The sequence below is a fragment of the Poecilia mexicana genome, unplaced genomic scaffold (genome assembly GCF_051168715.1).
Source record: "Poecilia mexicana isolate PSO_F unplaced genomic scaffold, ASM5116871v1 scaffold_8, whole genome shotgun sequence".
NCBI classification, from domain to species: domain Eukaryota; kingdom Metazoa; phylum Chordata; class Actinopteri; order Cyprinodontiformes; family Poeciliidae; genus Poecilia; species Poecilia mexicana.
This window is the reverse complement of record NW_028263377.1, coordinates 17,352,960-17,371,857: the sequence shown is the minus strand read 5'-3', so window position 1 is coordinate 17,371,857 and position 18,898 is coordinate 17,352,960. Positions and strand designations below refer to the sequence as shown.

Here is an 18,898-nt window from a genome sequence, read left to right as displayed (position 1 = left end):
TTTACATCTGTCCTCTAAAACACACCAACATAAACAGAGTGAAAAAATAGTAATTTACTAGCCAAAGTCATCATATACAATACATGAACACACGGAGGCGCTGTTCAGCCGTAAAACAAAGTTGCTCTGTCAAGTGCCTAATAAAGAGCCGCCTGTCAGCAATTTACCCTGAATGGGAGGGCAGACAAATAAGAAATCTAATACGAATACACATGAAAACTGAGCCTTTGTGCTCTTATTTTCATCATTACATGGTCCCTGGGCAAGGGCAGGTTTCATATGTATATAAAGATGTACATAATTATTTTTTATTTCATTCTTATTAATATTATTAAAAATTTTGGATTTATTTATGTTTGTTGGTTAGGGGTATTTAACTGCATTAAATACACCACATAGTTAACTACTATATCCTAAAATAAGAATATGTTATAATACAGTGTAATTTTGTTGTGTCAAAAATGTTTATTTTATTTTTATTGATTGATTTTTCTAATGAAATCATAGAAACAAATTCACTGGAAATGTATGTCACAATATTTACACTCACTAATATCTTATGACCCTATTTATTTCAGTGTTTCTTTGAAGTTTCAAAAAACGATTACAGTGGAATGGTTTATATCTGAACATATGCATGTGACAGAAGTCACTGTAAATTATGACAGAATAAAATTATATATTTTTACTTCCCCACTCACAATAGGACAATTCTATTTCTACTATCTTGGGACTTTCACATAGAAAGCATAATTATTTTATGTTGTGTAATGTAAAGAAATGCAATTTTAAGTGACAAATAGAAGCTTTATTAAATTTCCATTTGTTAGCCAAACACACAACTTACTGCCTACAAAGCATAAACCAATATATTATAAGCTTTCAACATAAATGTATATACAAAGACATTCAAATGGTTTCACATTTCATATTTAGTACCCACAGTAAAATAGTTCATCATTTGTATATGCACTTGTTTGATTACAAAGATGTTTGCACCACTACCTCCTCGGGGCTGTTAGTGGTGGCCCAGTAGATGTTCCCTGTGGCTGATGGTAAGAGTGAATTGCGCTCATTAGGGTGTCCACTCCCTCTTTCATAAGCCTCTGCACAGACCATGGGGACTGGCACCCAGGTGGTTTCATTGAACATAGCATAGTCCACGTGGTAGTGTTTCTTCCCCACTTTCAGTATATCTTGGAAACGCTGACCCCAGCAGATGTCTGCAGGAGTGTAGGACGTGCGTGTCTGATGGAGCATCCCTGTGGAGTCCGCGGTGTAGGTGAAGGAGACTAGCAGCTCAAATTTCTTCCTCTTCAAGTCATCTGGACCTATTCTGTAAAGGGGACTTCCTGGTTTTAGTTTGTGAACAATTGTTGTGGGGGAGACGAGAACAACATGTGGGTTCTTGAGGTCTAAATCCTGGTACAGCATCACAACAGAACCTCGCTTCTTCACATGCCGGACAAGATGGGCCTTGACGACTCCCTCCAGGATGTGGTTACCCCTGAAGTCTCCGAGACGCCATGACAGACACAGCACCCTATTCCGCAGGTTGACCACTGCGGAGCTGCTGAAACGCACCGCCTGAGACCTCCTTCGGGCAGATGCCATTTTAGCCACGATGATGCCGATGATAATGGTGTCAAAAAAGCAGCTAAACAGATTATGGACGGTGACCACAATAATAGCCCCAATGCAATTCTCAGTCATTCCCCGGTTGCCATAACCAATAGTTGCCTGGGTCTCCATTGAGAACAGGAATGCTCCAGTAAAGCCGCGCACGTTGTCCACGCAAGGATCGTTATCTGAACTCTGAGTGTCGCCATGTATGTGGGCAATGAGCCAATAGCAGAGACCGAAGAAGATCCAGGAGAGAATATAAGAAAGGGTAAAGAGAAGGAACATCATCCTCCAGCGAATCTCTATGAGGGTGGTGAAGATGTCCAGTATATATGGGCTCCAGTCTCCAGGCGGCTTCTGGAATGCCACCAGGAACCGGCCATCTTTCTGCATGTAGCGGAGCCGCCTTCTTTCCTTTTCATTTTTCTTGCTCAGCGTATGAACTGAGGTGTGATTGGTGTCAATGATATTCTCTTCGCTTTCAGTGCTCATGTTGGTAGCGAGTGCCTTTCAGTCTCCTATGGAAATAAAAAGATGAGATGGAAATAAAGGTTGGGGTTGTATTATTTTAGATTATGGCGTTATTACAACGTCCTCATATAATTTCCCTCTGTAAAGCATGGCTGTTTTTTCTACTATTATTTATATAATCAAAGAGAATGTTATAAAACTTTGTTTTAAAACATCCTACACTATAAAAAGTTTTGCTTCATTTGCAGTTTTACATAAAATATGTCGTTATACACTCGTCTTCTACTACTACATTAGAGCCACAGGCTGTTATCTTTATGCCCTTTAAACTGAACAGATCAATGATAACTTTATGCTGCAATATCCAGAGGTGTTTTATGGGTAGTTTTTCCATGTCAGTCATTAGCTTCTTCTCTTTGTTTTGTCCTCGATAAGATATCGGAAAATTTCCTTTCCTTTTCACTGCGTTCCACATAGAAGCATGTTTTACTCCTTAACCTTTCCTTTAACAGTTTCAGATTGTGGATTTCTGTGATGGCACTTGAATGCACCTTGATGACGAAAACAAATTATTAAGCACACTAGAACACACTTTGGTGATCATTGTCAAGTGTGAACACTTCTAAAAGTGGTGAAACAACACAGTGCTAAAGACAGAAACAGCAATCCTAAATGATATGTAATTTAGGATTGCTATTTCTGTCTTTGTCTGTCTCTGTCTTTGTCTTGGGTAAATCTACCCAATCCCTGGCCCAACAGAAGTGTGCAAAATGTAGACTTCCGGTAAATTTCTGACCCAACTCATGAGTTATGAATTTTGACCCAATATTTGGTCAAACTAACCCAACATATGACCCAACAGCTTCAACCCAGAAATTGGGTTATGAAAATAACCCAGCATTTTTTACTGTGTAATGACAGCTGTCAAGCATGTCACTGTCATGCTTAGGTTTAGTAATTTAGGTTTTCGGGCATCTTGCAAACATTGAGTTGGCTCTAAACTAATCTGTACATCAAAGCTTTTAATAGTCAGACTCAATCTGCTAAAAAGCTTAACTTGGACAAAAAGGCCTACAAACAGTTTTGAACTTAAAAGCCCCCTCATTTGTAATCTGTGGACCTTACCTCTTTTATATTTTATTTCAGTCTGTAGTCTTCCAAATGTAACCAGAAGCAAACAAGGGGGACATTTCCTTAAAAGTGTAAGAAAAAGCTCAAAGAAAGTATTTATTTATTTATTTAGCTTATTTTTAGTACAGGCTTAGGCAATTACATGGAATTGACCTCAGTTTGGTATACTTATTAATCGGTTTGTGTTCCTGTAAAGGTAAATTATTGACCAGTCATCACTTCTAATAGCTTTCACCTCCAAATGTTACCTGAAATGTCCCCCTTTTGCAGAAACACGCAGAACAAAAGCCGGCACCTTTCTAACATTTTATTTTATTGACAGCTCACTGATAACATGTCCGCTATCTGGTTTATCTCAAAGCTTCTCACTGATGAAAAATAAAGAATGTTCTTCCTGTCAGTCAACCTGAGATTTTATTGCCTTGCTCAGTCTGATGACATGTGGCTAATGTTTATCGCAGTTTATGATGACTGTTCTATCATACATTCTATTTTAACACTTCATACGGTTTAATTGTCCCACCAAAGGAATAAGGATTGCAGATTTTGTTGATTATATCGTGCACAGTAGTGCTATGTGTTGTAAAAACAGTGTTCTTGTTAGTCAGACATTAGCATAAGCCAAAAAAGGCTGCCTACTGTTGGTGAGTAGCCAAAGTATGTACTTAAGGTTAAAACAAAAAACAAAACAAAAAAAAACATAAGAATGTCTATGAAACATATCGAAATTCCTGCTGCAAAACTGTTGAAATATTAAACCAACCATAACAGTCAAACAAAGTTTATATCAAATTTTTATTTGATCAATTAGAAATATTGTAAAATATCATAAAATACACAGTCAATAGATTTTCTCTTCATCAGAGTGGGTAAAGACATTCAGGTCAAAGAAAAAAAAAAATAAGCAGGGACATATTGACCATGGAGGAATTAAATCTTCTGAGTTTCTGCTTAATCTTGTGATTATTTTCAAGTACAGATTTAATTTGTGTTATTTGACACTTATTGTGTATTGTCTGAGTTACCATTTTTGGCAGGGGTTGAGAGTAAGATCACAACACCAAGTGACACTGAAACACACTAAGCTTAGGTTTTAATCGTGACCCCACAAAAAAACACTATTATTCTAAATAATGCATTTAATATACCCAAAACATCATTTCATTAATGACTTCAATTCTGTTTTCTGCTCTAAAAACTAAAACATATCTCACCAAAGCTGGATAATACATATTTGTTATAATTGTTGACTTAAAACGCACTTTAAGTAGTTATTTTTCAATAAATCGGTCTGACCAGACAAATAAGAAAGACTTGAATAATCAACTTGCCTGCCTTGTAGAAATCAGACTGGCTCTGGTGTCACGAAGGCCATAAGCTCCTCTGAGCATTAAAGAATGTGTGCTTCATGCGGACATAACCTTCAAATGGTAGAAAAGCTTGACTGACTTGGTCCTGAGGCAAAGTCCCATTTTGTTTTTCTGATATTACTGCAATCATTTCCGCCTCGAAGCTCATTGGACACTCTGAGGATTTATGACCTATGGAATATTTTAGAGGTTCCTCAAGATAAAAAAAAAAAAAAAAAAGTCCTTGTCTCCACATGGTAAAGTAGGACTACTTTTTTTACAATCTGTCTAGTTTTTCAAAAGACAACAAAAACAAGCAATTGCATTGATATTTTCAGCATAATATTTAAGCTATTTCCTTAAAACTTCCACAATTCATTACTCAAGAGGTTAATCTTTCTTCAGTCTGGTAGAAATTCCTTCATGGGAACAAGGATTTTCTTTGTCCCAATGGTCTACAATGCAGTTCTGATAAGATCACACCAAAACCAACGTGAAGAGAGTCAACTTTGAACGCCTATTTATAGCAGCAATAGAGGGCATCTAAGGTTCCTGTAAAAATAGGCCGGCGACACCAAAACAACCTGGTTGTGTGCTTAAGAATAGAGTATGACACAGTTATCCATATTTGGAAGTTGAGCTATCTGATTAACTACTAGTTTTGCAAGATGATGAGTGAAAACAGATAAGAGACAATCCATTCAGAGATAACTGAGAGGAATACCTTATCTATTCTGTGTCCTTTAGAGACAATGGTTTTATTATGAATGGATGAAAATAGACACATAGAAAAAAATAAAACATGGTTTTATTTAGGAAGAAAAAAAATAAAGTCACTGAAAAAGAAAGAAAATTAACAAAACAATTACAAAGTTCTATTTTGTGTATGTGGATGGATGTATGAGACTACATAGAAAAAAATAAAATAAAATAAATAAATAAATAAATACATACATACATACATACATACATACATAAAAATAAAAAATGTCCAATCTGATCACAGAGTAGTCAAAAAATTTCCCATGAAAGTCTCGTAACATTGTTCATGGAAATATTTTGTGAATTTCTAAGGACTCTGGCGTTTGAGAGAATCACGATCATACAGAGCATTGACAGAGTACTGCATTTATGAGCTCATTTTTTAAAATACAAGCCAAAACAGTGTCTGAAGTTACTTCATTGGAAAAAAGGTGCAAATACTGCATTTGGTTTTTGTGTGTGCCATGTCAAACCAAGTCAGGCAGGAGTCCTCTGTACACTAAAGAACATTGAAATTAAGAAATTAAACCATTAAACATTTTCCAAAATAATCAATTAGCTTTCGTAAGGCGTGCTATCAGAGCATGTATCCAATTTGAAATGAACTTCAAAGGCTTTCCACTTTTAATAACAAAACTGATTTCAGATTACTGTAAGGTGTGCTTGAAATCTCAGAGCAGCTTTGCTTTACAAAATACAGAGAATGGAATATTAGTCCCTGTTTCCTAATTAACTTTATTGAACTGAACAGACAATAAACTGCACGCATACAAACAACAAAATGGACGGTACTTGGCAATTACACAGAGACAACTGTGGCTCAATGGGAAAAGTGGTTGTTTTGCAATCTAAAATTGTGGATTTGATTCTAACTTCCCCTTGCCACATGTTGATGTGTCCCCCAAGGCAAGGCACTAGAAAATCACTATGCATATTAAATCATTATATACAAAGAAACAACGAGGAAGGCAAAGGTGTAGAGATGAAAATACTTACAAAAAATGATATTATTAAACCTATAGGTGTCTACTGTTCCCATAACCTGGTAAAAACCAGCCACTTGTACTACACTTTGCTTTGTACAGAGGGGTCGGGGCTCCCTGCTGCTGAGAAAAAAATGCTTCCTGGAGGCTGTTGAGGTTGCAAATGTTACCCAGTTGCTAACGTTTGCCTTTGACTTATGTAATGCTCCAGTTCGACGCCAAGAAGCTTACCAGAAACTGCGTGCGCTGTAAACCGTCTTGCACTGTAAAGTGCTGATCCAAACGAGGCGGTTGTTAATATATAATCAGTATCTGAAAGCCTGACCAACACGTACTAAACTTCCTCCATTGCTCCATTGCTACATCGCAATGCAGGATGGACACAGGCCAAAAAACTCAACAGACCACAGACCAGTGGGAACTGATTCTTGGCCAACCAGTAAACTGCAACATCCATTCGCCAGCTGTGCAGCGATGAAAAAAGACAGTTCAGGTGCAAATGTTGGCCGACAGAAGCCCAAAAGCTCCCCACATGCCTCCTCACAACACCAGACAATCCCCTTCCTGGGATTTTATCCTTCCCTTTTACTGTCATATCATTTGTGCATCACAAACCACATCTTTTCACATCAGTAGAATAAATGTTAGGCAGCTTAATTTAAAATCAACATTACGTAACAAAAATTGCATGTTGTTAAAGTTAATGAACTCAAATAGCCTAGACAGTTCTTGGTAAAACTGCAATTCATCAGCCAGCTGTCAAAGCAGTGTATTTAAAAAGCCACTCTTTAGCTTAATCATTGCAGTCTTAAATATTTGTTCTGTTTTTTATAATCACTTTTTGTGCAAGCTTGCCTCTCAATTACAGACTCATTGAGCTTGCTCCCCTCTTTTGCAGACACGTTCTTGTTGTAATAAGTAAGGAGCACAGCCTATGACAATGTCAAACACGACCTGTATGGGCTCTCCTGAAGCTACGGACAATGGGCAATACCACACCTGCGTTTTCACTGTTTGCACAGTCTTACTGAATAACACGAAAGAGATTAGCTGACAATGATTTAATGAAAGGCTTTTGTGGGCCAGTTATATCGTCTGCACCAGTAGTGTTCTGCCCACTGTTTAAGAGATCTACTTAAAGAGTCACATCAAGCTGAAAATTGAAAGGATGAAAGGTGCAGTCATTAATTTATATCTAATCTAACTATTCAGATAAAAAATAATAATAATAATTTAGACTAAAAACTAAAAGAATGGAGAGTGCAATCGTTCTGCTGAGTTTGCTGATTTTTGGTAAGTAAATTTTGGAGACTTTTAAAAGATTTAAGGAAGTCTTTCTAAAATTACTGGAACACACGTCTTATTTTAGGATGTTCCCAAGCTGAAACCGAGTGCACGACTCGCAGATGTCTGGCCCAAATGTTAATTAGTAAAGAATATTTATCTTCACCTCAGTCTGAGAACTGCACCTTACTTGTTGACGTTCCATTAATTGAGTACGAAACGCTATCAGTCGTAAGTATTTTTTTCCCACACACTCCATAGAGGCAAGAACAAACTGTTCTCTACTTTGTTTAAAGATTCTTCCAAAGCTAATGTAAAGCAAAAATGTATAACTTTCTTATTTTTATTTTAACAGGACATGAAGGAACTGCATCTAATGAGTCGTCTGCAGGTTACAATTGTATGTGTTAAAAATTAAACATTAAGACAGAAAGATAAAACAGAATCTTATTTTAGTGACTGAATTTTACTTTAACGTACAGGCATGGGTGGATCCAGAGCTGGCATGGAATACATCAGTACATCAATTTGAAAAACTCATTTTGCCAGTAGATAAAGTGTGGACCCCATATATCTCTATAGAAAATGGGTGAGTGGCACAACATCCTATTCTTAAAAGAAACTCAGTCCATTGATCTGCTCAAGCTTACCGTCTCTGTTGGGAATATGTGCAGAAAAAGCTCCATGGACCATGATTCGCCTGATCTCGTGGTGTACAGTAATGGTACAGTGGGGCACAAGGTGATCATAATTGCAGAAGTGAATTGTGGAATCAATCTGTTCAACTATCCTTTTGCTTTTGACGTGTGCCCCGTTGGACTTAAATCCACCCCACCAAATGGTAAGAAATTCACTGATGCCATGATAACACATTCCATTCCTACCATTTTATGTTAGCTTCATATCCTTAAATTTTCACAGGGCATTGGCTAATGCATGCACTAGACTGCTCTGGCTTGTATCTATCAATTTACAGTACATTATGTACAATTTGAGCAACAATACTGATCTGTTTATGTATAGTTAAGTGAACTTTTTGCATACCATAAACTGAAAGAAGCTCTGTAGTGCCATGTTCCCCAAACCCCATTTTAGCTAGCGACATTTCCACAGTGACTTTAATTGTTGGTATTGGAAATCATATTCAACCAATGTTTCCTTTTTTTTTTTAAAGGAAACAGCAAATAAAAAAAAAAAAGTGTTTGAAAATTTCCTGATTTATTTCTTCTCCCATTAGGGTAGTAAAATTAAATTTTTTAAATGATGGATATAACTGCTGCAACAATGTTGAGTTTATACTCCAGACTACAATCTGTGTACTGATGTTTGATGATGATGTCCACACATTGATATTGGTTCATTCCAAACAAGGAACAAGGCCATCTCTACACCTCTTTAAAAGGGCAACATTCCAGATTTCTTTCTTACAGCAAATTAAGAAATTGTTAATATACTAGTTTTTCTAATGCAGAATGTGGCATAAGCATAAAAGTCAATCAAGTGAGGTTGGCAGACAGTTCGCGTGGAGACTGGGAAACGGAAGAAGTGAAGCTGGGGAAAAAGCGAGAGGATCGCAATTTTATTGACGTAAGTTCATAAAAAGAATAAATAAAAGCCAATTAACTGCATGATCAAATTTATATGAAATTCATTTATCTGACATATATTTCACATCCACCTGTAAACTGGAACATGAACCTAAATACATTTATCCAAGTGAAGAGCTGCTAGATCAATTAGGTGATTAACATAACCTGAAACTTTTTAGTAAAAAAAAATGTTTAAAAAAAAAAAAAAGAAACAGCTTAGTGGAGTTTGGAGAATTCCACTAAGCTTTAGTGGCCTTTATTTTTTTCTAAACAGTAGGTTTAATAAGTCCCCAAGAAATAGCTAGCAACAATTTAAGTAAAAACAAGCTTATAAGCTACCTAACTAACTTGAGTCTAGCTCCCTTGCTGTAGTAAAAATTTAGTCTGATGAGTTTAAATAGTGTTCTCTTACTTAAGAGTTACTAAAAGGGAAGGCATACAGCGCTACAATAAAACAAATCACATTTTAATCAAAGTAATGCAATGCAGACTGTAGTTTTTTTTTTTTTCCCCCTTTGTTCCTGTGTTACTGTGTCTTTTGTGCTCACCTCAGGTGTCTCTAAGGATCAGATATACCAACCCATTCATCACATTACTCTTGCCCACTATCTTGATCATGGTGGCTGATATAGTCAGCGGTGCTCTGCCACTGCAAGGTGGTGAGCGCAACTCTTTCAAGGTTACCTTGGTGCTCAGCTTCACCATGTTCCTGAACATTCTCACCAACGTGCTTCCTGGAGACAGCAAGTGCAGCCCAGTCATCCGTGAGTCACGGGGCACACGAAAACAAACCAACTTGTTATGTGCAAAGCGATGAGACAAAAAAAAAAAAAGGAAAATATAAATCAGCAGCACAAATAACTACAACCATCTTTATGTTGCACAGGAATCCATTTCTGTGTTTGCCAAGTCCTGATGGTGATAAGCATGTTGGTATCCATGTTGTTGACAAGAGTGTCTCAAGATGGGCTGGATTTTTTCACCTCCTTCTTTAAAAGGCCTGCCCCTCAAAATGCAGAAGACAACAAAGAAAACGAGGATGCAGGTGAGTGAGGCTTTGTTGTCAAGGAAACGTACTGATAGTGAAGAGGATTTTTTTTTTTTTTTTTTTTTTTTTAATGGAGTGACAGACTGTCTAATTTTGATCTCTGCAGAGACCAAAGGCGTCATCAGTGTCGTTCAGCAAGGTCTTTCTGAGGACTCTAAAATGCTCCAGAAGATGGTCAGATTCATAGAGGCTGTTGACACCAAACAGGCAGAAAGGGAACGTCATGAGAAACTTGCAGATAAACTGGACAAAATCTTTTTCTGGTTGTATCTTATTTTTAGCTCTGGATATGTTGTTGCCATGACTTATGTTATGGCACAGTACACATGCGACATTGATCATTTTGACTTTTGGAACTAATGCAACGTAGAAGATAATGACTAATTATCCCATGTGATCCTACTAGAATATGTGTGTATAGACAATAGATAGACAATAATGATTGTGAAGCCACAGAGACCAGAGATGGAACTATACATTTCTTGTGTTATTCTTTATTTTATCTGTTAAATAAAACAAATATGTTCCCTATATTTTGATCTATGAGATTTGTTCACATACTGTGAAAATTCACTTACTACACATTTTATCATTCGCAGCAGATTAATGTGGCATTTCACAAGAAAGGTCATTCAACGGATGTCTTAAACAAACATAAATTGGACTTTTTGCATAAACATTAAAAATTGTACTCAGAAATATTCAGACTAAAGTACCGGCAAGAAAACAATAATGTTTGTTGCCACCTTGTGGCCAAACATTCACCTGGAGACGAAGTAGTGTTCTCGTCACTCTTGTCCTAAATTATTTTTTTTTTCCAATTACATTAACAGTACTTAGTTGAAATATTCTACATCACAAGGATATCAATACATATTTGCACAATATTTTGGACCAGAGGAAACAATAGAATTTTCACGATTTATTTTTAATGCACACAACGCCTTCTCAAAAATGCTAGTAAATGGCCATTTCATTTTACACATAAACAAACCATAGTGTAATTTACAACAAACAATAACAAACCTTCGGACACAAAAATGCAGCTTAGTCAAAGTAACGAAAGTACCAGAGGGTTTTTTATATGTGTGAACTTTCCCCAACATTTTATACGTCCACAAGCTTACAAAAGTTGTGTAAAAAAAAAAAAAAAAAAAACTCACCTTGTGTTACTATCCGACACTGAATTTCTTAGAATCACCACATGTAAAGAAACAGGAAGATAACCGACTACCTTCTCAATTACAAATATACTAACTTCCATCGAGTTCTGAGCCCCACCACCTCTTTGTGTCTGAGTGCCTCCAATTCAGTTTCAACTTTTTGTTGTTCCCTTCATGGCCTTTAAAAAAAAAAAAAAAAAGACAAGTGTCACAATGTGCTCTGACAATACATTAAAAGTAAAGGTAAGCGTGACACTTCACAAACCTGTTTGAAAATCTGCCCACTGAGGTAGGACTTTGCCATGTTTCTCAGGCTGGACTTTCCACCCACTTTGCATCTGACATAACCGTACAAGTTGGCCCATTGCAAAACCAGCCCCATTATCACCACAACCTGAGGTGCAAAGTCACAAAGGGAATCATCACACACATGGCAGTATTTTATACAGGTAGCAATCTGACACATACACAAGGGACTGAACTCACCAGCCATTTGATGTTAAATGAGAAGATGGTGCTGAAGACAAAGATGGCCCAAAAAATGGGGCACACGATAAGGCCAAGCCAGAAGAGCCGCGACTCTGCAGCGGATATTTTGCTGACACCATCAGACTGTTTTAGAGAGGATGGTGACAATTTATTTAATCCTGATAAATACGATAATCTAAGAGTCACTTGCATGTTATTCTATAATACGAGTCAAGGTACAGGACTGGCCAGAGGCTTACGAGCAGACATGACTCTAAAATAAAAACGTGGATCCCAAGTTTAAATTTAATGTGAATTTTAACTCTTCCACACTGGATCAAAAATGATATATTCAGGCTGAAATAATTACATAAACTTCCTGTAATACTTGGTTAAATGTCCTTTAGTTCAAACCAAAATCAAGTGCACCAACTCTCAAGCTCAGTAGAGGCACCCATTGTGGTACCGGTTGTGCTATGATGTCAACCAATTTCATGTGTACGTGAAGTTTAGCTCATATGTGAAATACCAAATATTCCCTAAATTCAAACGCCAATAGTTATATAAATCATATAAGTTCTGGTTGTCTTACCTTTCCAATTTGAAATAAAAGAGAGGTTATATAAATCGCTAAAAACATTAATATGACATTCATGCCAATGATGAATAGTGTTTCTAGACTTCTATAACAGGGACTTTAAAGGTTAACACTTCTTTTTTTCCAGTGCTTACCTTCCTTGATTCAAACACCCAGTGGCTTCTCCCATCTTCATCCACTTGATTCCACCATCTAAGGCCAACCAGTAATCTGCCAGATACATTCTAAACACATTCGATTCAAAATTATGAAATTTAAACGAACAATAAACCATTTTAGATAATAACAAACAAGTGTTTCAGGCGGAATTAATACATGTAGATATATATATATTTTTTAATAATCAGACACTCTCACCTTTACAGTCCAGAAGTCGCATGAAAGCAGGAGGATAATGGTGACCATGCAGACAATAAAACGACTACTAATAAGGTCACACAGTAAATAAACCAAGATGGCACTTGTGCGGAAGAAAAGGTGGAAGAACGATGCCAAAGGATGTCTGAAAAACACGTTTGAATTTTATTTATTTTTATTTAAAGAACCAGCTTACTTGTCCATGATAAGTGAGGAGACAAAAGAGATTTAAAAAAATCCTACTTAATGTTAGACTGTTTAAGTCTGAAGTTGTCCTCCTCACCAAAAAGAGGCGATTCTGTAGAGTCCTTTAAACATTAAACACACACGAAATTAGCAAGAATCTTGTTCCGAGCTCCCAACACGTATTTTTGTCTATTTTAAGTCTTAACACAGATATGACGCATAATGCTCAATCAAGCAATAACCTCATAAATGTGACAAAAAATACATTAAATAAATCACCTGTCGATGCATCTCTGACACAGAATGAGTTTCCTGATGACGTGGATGTAAACAATCTCGTGTGCTAAGGACCCGAAGAAAGGGTGGCCATCATTTTTGCCTGATTTAAATATTATAATATCTACACACCATGATTTTATCAACAGGAGTCGCTTGCTACAAACACACGACCGGGTGCTGGTCTTAAACATCACCAGGAGGTATAATCTCCAAAAACAGACGTGGAGAAGTTAAAAAATGATTGTATGGAACAGTTGTGCCACCATTATTAGAATAGATTTGATTAAAGTCGATTGCCATAATTTATTTGCTTAGTCTGTTAGGTATTATTGTATTAGCTGGTGTTTCTTTCTGTTGTAATTGTATAAACTGTGAGCTTAAAGGTTTCGGGGCCCAGTGAGTCAATCAGGTTTGCTGGGTATTCCAGTGACAGATTTGTACCACCAGGGGGCTCTGTTAAGCAGATATCTGTATGTTAACCATTGATTTTACAGTGAATGACGTATCAACTACTTTATCAGCTGCCTTAGTTTGGCATGTTTAAATACAGTATGAAGGGACCTATTGAATAATATTTTTAATAGCTAAAACTAAGGTTTTTAAATATGGGTGTATTGCGTCTTTACATTTATTTATGTATTGTTGTGCTCTTTAGACTTAATGAAAATGTTAATAGTGTCCCAAAACCATTATCTCAGACAAAGGGTAGTAAAGTTTACTGCAAATAACAACAGCAATAATGGTAATAATAATAATAATAATAATAATAATAATAATAATAATAATAATAATAATAATAATAATAATAATAATAATAATCACAATTAAACAAAAATAATTAATGATAATAATAGTCATGGTTTGAATTTTGAATTTTTTTTTATTGTCTGCAAATAAAGTTAACAGAATAAATCAGCTTTTACAAGATTAGCTATACAAGGCATTCATATGAATACAATTTTGAACAAATTTACACCGTCACATATTGATGCCACTTCATTAGAAAGTAATCGATATTGTCCCTTTTTGACGAAAAGCACTAATCAAGAACATCCAGTACAAAACAGTTTAGTAATGCTCAGATCCAGCTTTTTGTGCACTCATTGCAAGATGTTGATTTATGAGTTTAAATAGACTTCAAATAAACTGGCAACTGAGTGCATTCGGTAAAAGATGCCGAAAGGAAGACCCACGTTCACGATAACAGCCCACATGCTGGATTGGTAAAACTGTGTTTCGGTGTCATGATCAAACTGGGGACGAGCACCAAAGGCTGGCATGATCCACAGCTGTGAAAAAAAGAAAGAAGAGACTTAGTGTTAAGTGAACCGATCACAGTGGATGTGAGTAAAAGGGGAAAAAAAGGTACTTACAATGACGTTACCCAGCAGCAGGAATGCGCAGACCTCTCTCAACACTCGCCTCTTCCACAGGAGTTTGTGTTTGTGCTCCGCTCTCCCACCGTGGCCACGTGCTTCTACATCAGGTCTGGGATTATTGTCCAGGTCTACTTTTTCAAGTTTCCTTCCATCTTTGCTGGATTCCACCACGTACTGATTTTCAACCACTGTGTCAGCCTCCACCTCATGAAAGGGCTCCCGGTGCAGGCCCTCAATTATGAAAAAGTTCTGCAGGCCTAGCTGGATCACCATCAGTATTCCCCAAGTCAAATTGAGCCTGTTCAGGTGACCCTTGGCCCCAGTTGCAACCATGGCTACAATGGAGAAATAGCTGATGATGAATTGCCCCAGCGAGGCTCCCACTAGCAGCCCCACATCCAGACTGCGGGTGGGGTTCTTCTCTGAGATGTGCTCCCTGTGGTCCACCCTGAAGATAGCGCTTCCGATGACGGTGCAGACAGACATCAATGTGACAATGACGATATTCATGACAAAGTGTATCATCACTGCTGTATCACGGCTCTCTTCATCTGACTTTGCTTTCATTTCAATCTCATACTCAATGAATGTTGCGATGCCTGCGACCACAAGGAGGAGCCCCAAAATAGGACCGATGAATACTTGCTTGAGGCTGAATCTCACGTGGTGGTTGCTTTCTGACGCTACTCGTCCCACATTCTTCCACATGACGAAGGCCATGGCGGAGGCAAAGAGGCAGTACTCGATGTTGAAAGGGTACAGGTAGTAATAGGCATCCTTGAAGATGCTGCAGGAACTGTGGCTGCACTTGCACTTGTCATACCCATAACTGGCTGTAATTCCACACAGATATGACAGTGTCACATTGTTTATTCATTAATGACTGTGAAACCAGCTTTCATCTGCTTAGCTTACCTCTATTGATGTACATCTGTCTTCTTGAGAGCTTGGTGACATTGGTCGGATCATCTGGAAAAACTGTTTGATGAAGAGACTCCTCAGTGACCTCAGTCATCCATAAAACAAGATTTGTGGAGAGGGTAAGCATCAGCCCACATCTAAAATATCAAAAAGACAGAGAAAATGAACAAAGTTATTCCAGAGACACATCCCACGCTATTCTAGTTCACACTTGATTACGTAAAATCATCAGTTTGCAGGTCAAATACAGAAAAAATGTGAATTATTTTCTATTTAATAAATGAATCAAAGCTAAGACCATTTTTGGTCTATAAAACATCAACCAACAATGAGCACTTAAATGCACTTTCGTTTGCATTTAGCAAACATTCTATGATGCTTAAATATTTTTATGCATAACTGGGGTTTTTATTGCAAACCTTTCATTTTCTGTTTGACTCCGAAACCACAGCCTTCATCAAGTACCTACAGCACTTTTCTCTTTTATGTGTGACAGTATAGATATCAGGTTCAGTCAAATTTAGAATCAGTAGGTTAGTCCTATCAGCCAGGGACAGTCCGGTTTAGTGCATAGCTGCTAATGATTATAAATCAAAAACGGCAAATCTTTCTAAAGAAAGCTTGCAAAATTACTGCTAAACAAAAACAATGCAGTCAATTGACATATATATATATATATATATATATATATATATATATATATATATATATATATATATATATATATATATATATATATATATATATATATATATATATATATATATATATATATATATATATATATATATATATATATATATATATAAGCTCAGATCTACCACACCAGACAAGACCCAAGGTGTAGGTTGTGCAAGGAGGCCTCTGAGACAGTCCAGCACATAACAGCAGGGTGCAAGATGCTGGCAGGGAAAGCGTACATGGAACGACATAACCAAGTGGCGGGCATAGTGTACAGGAACATCTGTGCAGAATATGGACTGGAAGCCCCGAGGTCAAAATGGGGGACACCCCCAAAGGTGGTGGAGAATGACCGAGCTAAGATCCTGTGGGACTTCCAGATCCAGACAGACAAGATGGTAATGGCGAACCAACCGGACATTGTGGTGGTGGATAAAGAACAGAGGAAAGCCGTTGTGGTGGATGTAGCAATACCAAGTGACCACAACATCAGGAAAAAGGAGCATGAGAAACTGGAGAAATACCAGGGCCTAAGAGAGGAACTGGAGAAGGCCTGGAAGGTGAAGACCACAGTGGTGCCTGTGGTCATCGGGGCCCTCGGGGCAGTCACCCCCAAACTGGAGCAGTGGCTACAACAGATCCCAGGAACAACATCAGACATCTCAGTCCAGAAATGTGCAGTTCTAGGCACAGCCAAGATACTGCGCAGAACCCTCAAGCTCCCAGGCCTCTGGTAGAGGACCCGAGCTCAGAGGATGAAAGAGACCACCCACGGAGGGTGAGAGGGGAATTTTTTTTTTTTTTATATATATATATAATATATATATATATATATTATAGAAAAGCCTGATGAAGTGAAACAGTTATTTTCTCATATTTTTATATCCAAAACAAATGACTCCTATGTTTAAGAGCCTGTAAAAGTCAAGAATATTAACAGTAAAGAAATTTGTGGTTCTCTTTTTTTAGTTAATGTTTTAAGTAAGATAAATGCTGCAACCCGAAATTCCTCTGGATTTGGGTCCCATATAGATTTTACTCAGGATTTAATGAGCTTCTTGTAGAGTAGAACATAAACCAATATCAGCCAAATCAGATGAGTCCCAGTCTGTAGACCTTATTTGGATTTTAAACCCATTAAGCCATACTCTTATTCTACACAGATTCGTCTTGTTTTCTACATACAGTATAAATTAAGTTAACATCAAAGCCATTATTTATCTTGCAGCCCATTTCTGAGACACTACTATCCACTCATCTCCACCCCATATTTAAATGGTGGTTGGAGAGGCAAAAGTACAGGTTTCGTTTCTTTGTTTCTCAGGTAGAGTGTCTCGTGTGTGCTGGGACAGAAAATAAACAAATAAAGAACATGCAAATACCCTAAAAACCTACCGTGAAAGGTTCTTTTGGACCTGCACACAGTCCCTTGAATGAATCCACAGAAAGTATGTCTGCAAGTGCAAAATACAAAAATTGTAACATTTTCTAACCACCAGAAATGGAGAACATTAAGAATGCCAACTTTTTAATCATGTCGTTTTTTTTTTGTTTGTTTTGTTTTTACCTGCACAAGAATAAAGACAATTTGTACCACGGGAAATGCAACTTTAACTTTGATGGAAACACCTGGGTCACAGTGGAGGTAACCCGCATAGCTGGCGATCTTAAAGACATCCATGATGACACTGAGGACTCCAAACAGAAGAAGTCCAGCTAAAAGCAAAGCAACATGTAGAGGAAAGTGATTAAACTGTCCAAGACATACATACATAAATTGTTTAACAGTTAAATTTTTCACTGTACCTCTGAGCCAAATGGGTCCTGCATGCCTGTCCTTGAAGACAGCATTTTCTGTCTTTGAATTGTAAATGGTGAAATAGACCATCCAGACGGAGGTGAGCAGGAACAGGAAGAGAATGAAAATCTGCAGGTCTGAGATGTCGATATTGACACTGCTCGAAGTGCTCCCACTAACGAAGGCGCAACCCAAGATCAGGATGTTGAGGCAGATGATCGCAGACAACATCCATCCCCAGTTTCTGCCCCGGTCCCGCGCACCTTCAGTTGAGGAAGCGTCCATCTCTGGCGCACTGACACCCATGGCTGAGTCTGCTGCATTTATGTTGTTGGAGAGGTGTGCCTCCTCCAGCTCCCTGTCCTGGGCTGTCATCTTGCAGGGCTCACATAAATTACCACTGGTCAAACATTCGCACGGGTAGCCCGGGTTGATGCACATGGCTGTTCTTTCAGTCTCCTTTTTTTTTACAGGTGAGCTGTTTGCTGAAAACAGAAATGAGACGTGTCAGTTTCAACAGTCAGATCCAATCCTTTACTCCCTAATACAGACACATCCCACACAAAAGGAAACGTTTCCAAAGATTATAGAATCAGTATTTGTCATGGTGTGATTCCCTTCTGTGGTTTTGAGCTGAAAATTTTCCACACCAATTATGCTATGTTCTTTATATCATCAATATTTTTCTGCTGAATCTTTTGAAAAAAAAATAGCATCAACAACATAGTACAAGCTTTCAAAATAAGGTGTTCACATCATCAACCACACAGCATCTGAAACTCTCAGCATATGTGTGAGCTTACCTGCTGTGGAGTGATGTCCTGGGAA

General features: G+C 37.6%; 4 protein-coding genes across 5 annotated transcripts; 1 reads left to right on the top strand and 3 right to left on the bottom strand.

Moving 5' to 3' along the window:
• Positions 1–786: 786 nt before the first annotated feature.
• LOC106920059 (inward rectifier potassium channel 16-like) lies at positions 787–2,175 on the bottom strand. The gene has a single exon (XM_014990856.2). It carries the CDS (start codon positions 2,113–2,115, stop codon positions 982–984), a length of 1,134 nt encoding a protein of 377 aa, XP_014846342.2. The 5' UTR covers positions 2,116–2,175; the 3' UTR covers positions 787–981.
• Positions 2,176–7,459: 5,284 nt separating this feature from the next.
• LOC106920065 (5-hydroxytryptamine receptor 3A-like) lies at positions 7,460–10,771 on the top strand. Its single transcript, XM_014990863.2, has 9 exons — positions 7,460–7,612; positions 7,689–7,834; positions 7,959–8,003; positions 8,086–8,192; positions 8,278–8,444; positions 9,075–9,190; positions 9,746–9,956; positions 10,079–10,237; positions 10,347–10,771. The coding sequence occupies exons 1-9, from the start codon at positions 7,573–7,575 to the stop codon at positions 10,598–10,600; spliced, it is 1,245 nt and encodes a 414-aa protein (XP_014846349.2). The 5' UTR covers positions 7,460–7,572; the 3' UTR covers positions 10,601–10,771.
• On the bottom strand, positions 9,707–13,365 carry LOC106920066 (Golgi apparatus membrane protein TVP23 homolog B). 2 transcript variants are annotated; one of them, XR_015764117.1, is made up of 8 exons: positions 13,292–13,365; positions 13,070–13,134; positions 12,827–12,971; positions 12,604–12,693; positions 11,890–12,015; positions 11,669–11,797; positions 11,404–11,582; positions 9,707–10,430 (listed from the first exon to the last, which is right to left on the bottom strand). XR_015764117.1 is itself a non-coding variant. In XM_014990864.2 (7 exons), exons 1-7 carry the CDS (start codon positions 13,301–13,303, stop codon positions 11,556–11,558), a joined length of 594 nt encoding a protein of 197 aa, XP_014846350.1. In that variant the 5' UTR covers positions 13,304–13,365; the 3' UTR covers positions 11,150–11,555. The 2 variants fall into 2 exon arrangements, 1 of the variants encoding a protein (XP_014846350.1); XM_014990864.2 differs by lacking the exon at positions 9,707–10,430 and having other exon boundaries at positions 11,150–11,582.
• A 786-nt stretch (positions 13,366–14,151) lies between these two features.
• On the bottom strand, positions 14,152–18,898 carry otop2 (otopetrin 2). The gene is made up of 7 exons (XM_014990857.2): positions 18,874–18,898; positions 18,079–18,555; positions 17,840–17,988; positions 17,668–17,726; positions 15,586–15,728; positions 14,665–15,503; positions 14,152–14,580 (listed from the first exon to the last, which is right to left on the bottom strand). Exons 2-7 carry the CDS (start codon positions 18,509–18,511, stop codon positions 14,410–14,412), a joined length of 1,794 nt encoding a protein of 597 aa, XP_014846343.2. The 5' UTR covers positions 18,512–18,555; positions 18,874–18,898; the 3' UTR covers positions 14,152–14,409.

What these genes read in the sequence shown, in the direction of transcription:
- LOC106920065 (XM_014990863.2), top strand. Translation starts at nt 7,573, where the DNA reads ATGGAGAGTGCAATCGTTCTGCTGAGTTTGCTGATTTTTG. An exon ending in AGTACGAAACGCTATCAGTC is followed by an intron (nt 7,835 to 7,958) that starts GTAAGTATTTTT and finishes TTATTTTAACAG; the next exon opens with GACATGAAGGAACTGCATCT. An exon ending in GTCGTCTGCAGGTTACAATT is followed by an intron (nt 8,004 to 8,085) that starts GTATGTGTTAAA and finishes TTTAACGTACAG; the next exon opens with GCATGGGTGGATCCAGAGCT.
- LOC106920066 (XM_014990864.2), bottom strand. An exon ending in CTTAAACAGTCTAACATTAA is followed by an intron (nt 12,972 to 13,069) that starts GTAGGATTTTTT and finishes CGTGTTTTTCAG; the next exon opens with ACATCCTTTGGCATCGTTCT. An exon ending in GGGTGTTTGAATCAAGGAAG is followed by an intron (nt 12,016 to 12,603) that starts GTAAGCACTGGA and finishes TCTCTAAAACAG; the next exon opens with TCTGATGGTGTCAGCAAAAT.
- LOC106920059 (XM_014990856.2), bottom strand. Translation starts at nt 2,115, where the DNA reads ATGAGCACTGAAAGCGAAGAGAATATCATTGACACCAATCACACCTCA.
- otop2 (XM_014990857.2), bottom strand. Translation starts at nt 18,511, where the DNA reads ATGTGCATCAACCCGGGCTACCCGTGCGAATGTTTGACCAGTGGTAAT. An exon ending in AGGACCCATTTGGCTCAGAG is followed by an intron (nt 17,989 to 18,078) that starts GTACAGTGAAAA and finishes CTTTGCTTTTAG; the next exon opens with CTGGACTTCTTCTGTTTGGA. An exon ending in GTCCAAAAGAACCTTTCACG is followed by an intron (nt 15,729 to 17,667) that starts GTAGGTTTTTAG and finishes TTGATATTTTAG; the next exon opens with ATGTGGGCTGATGCTTACCC.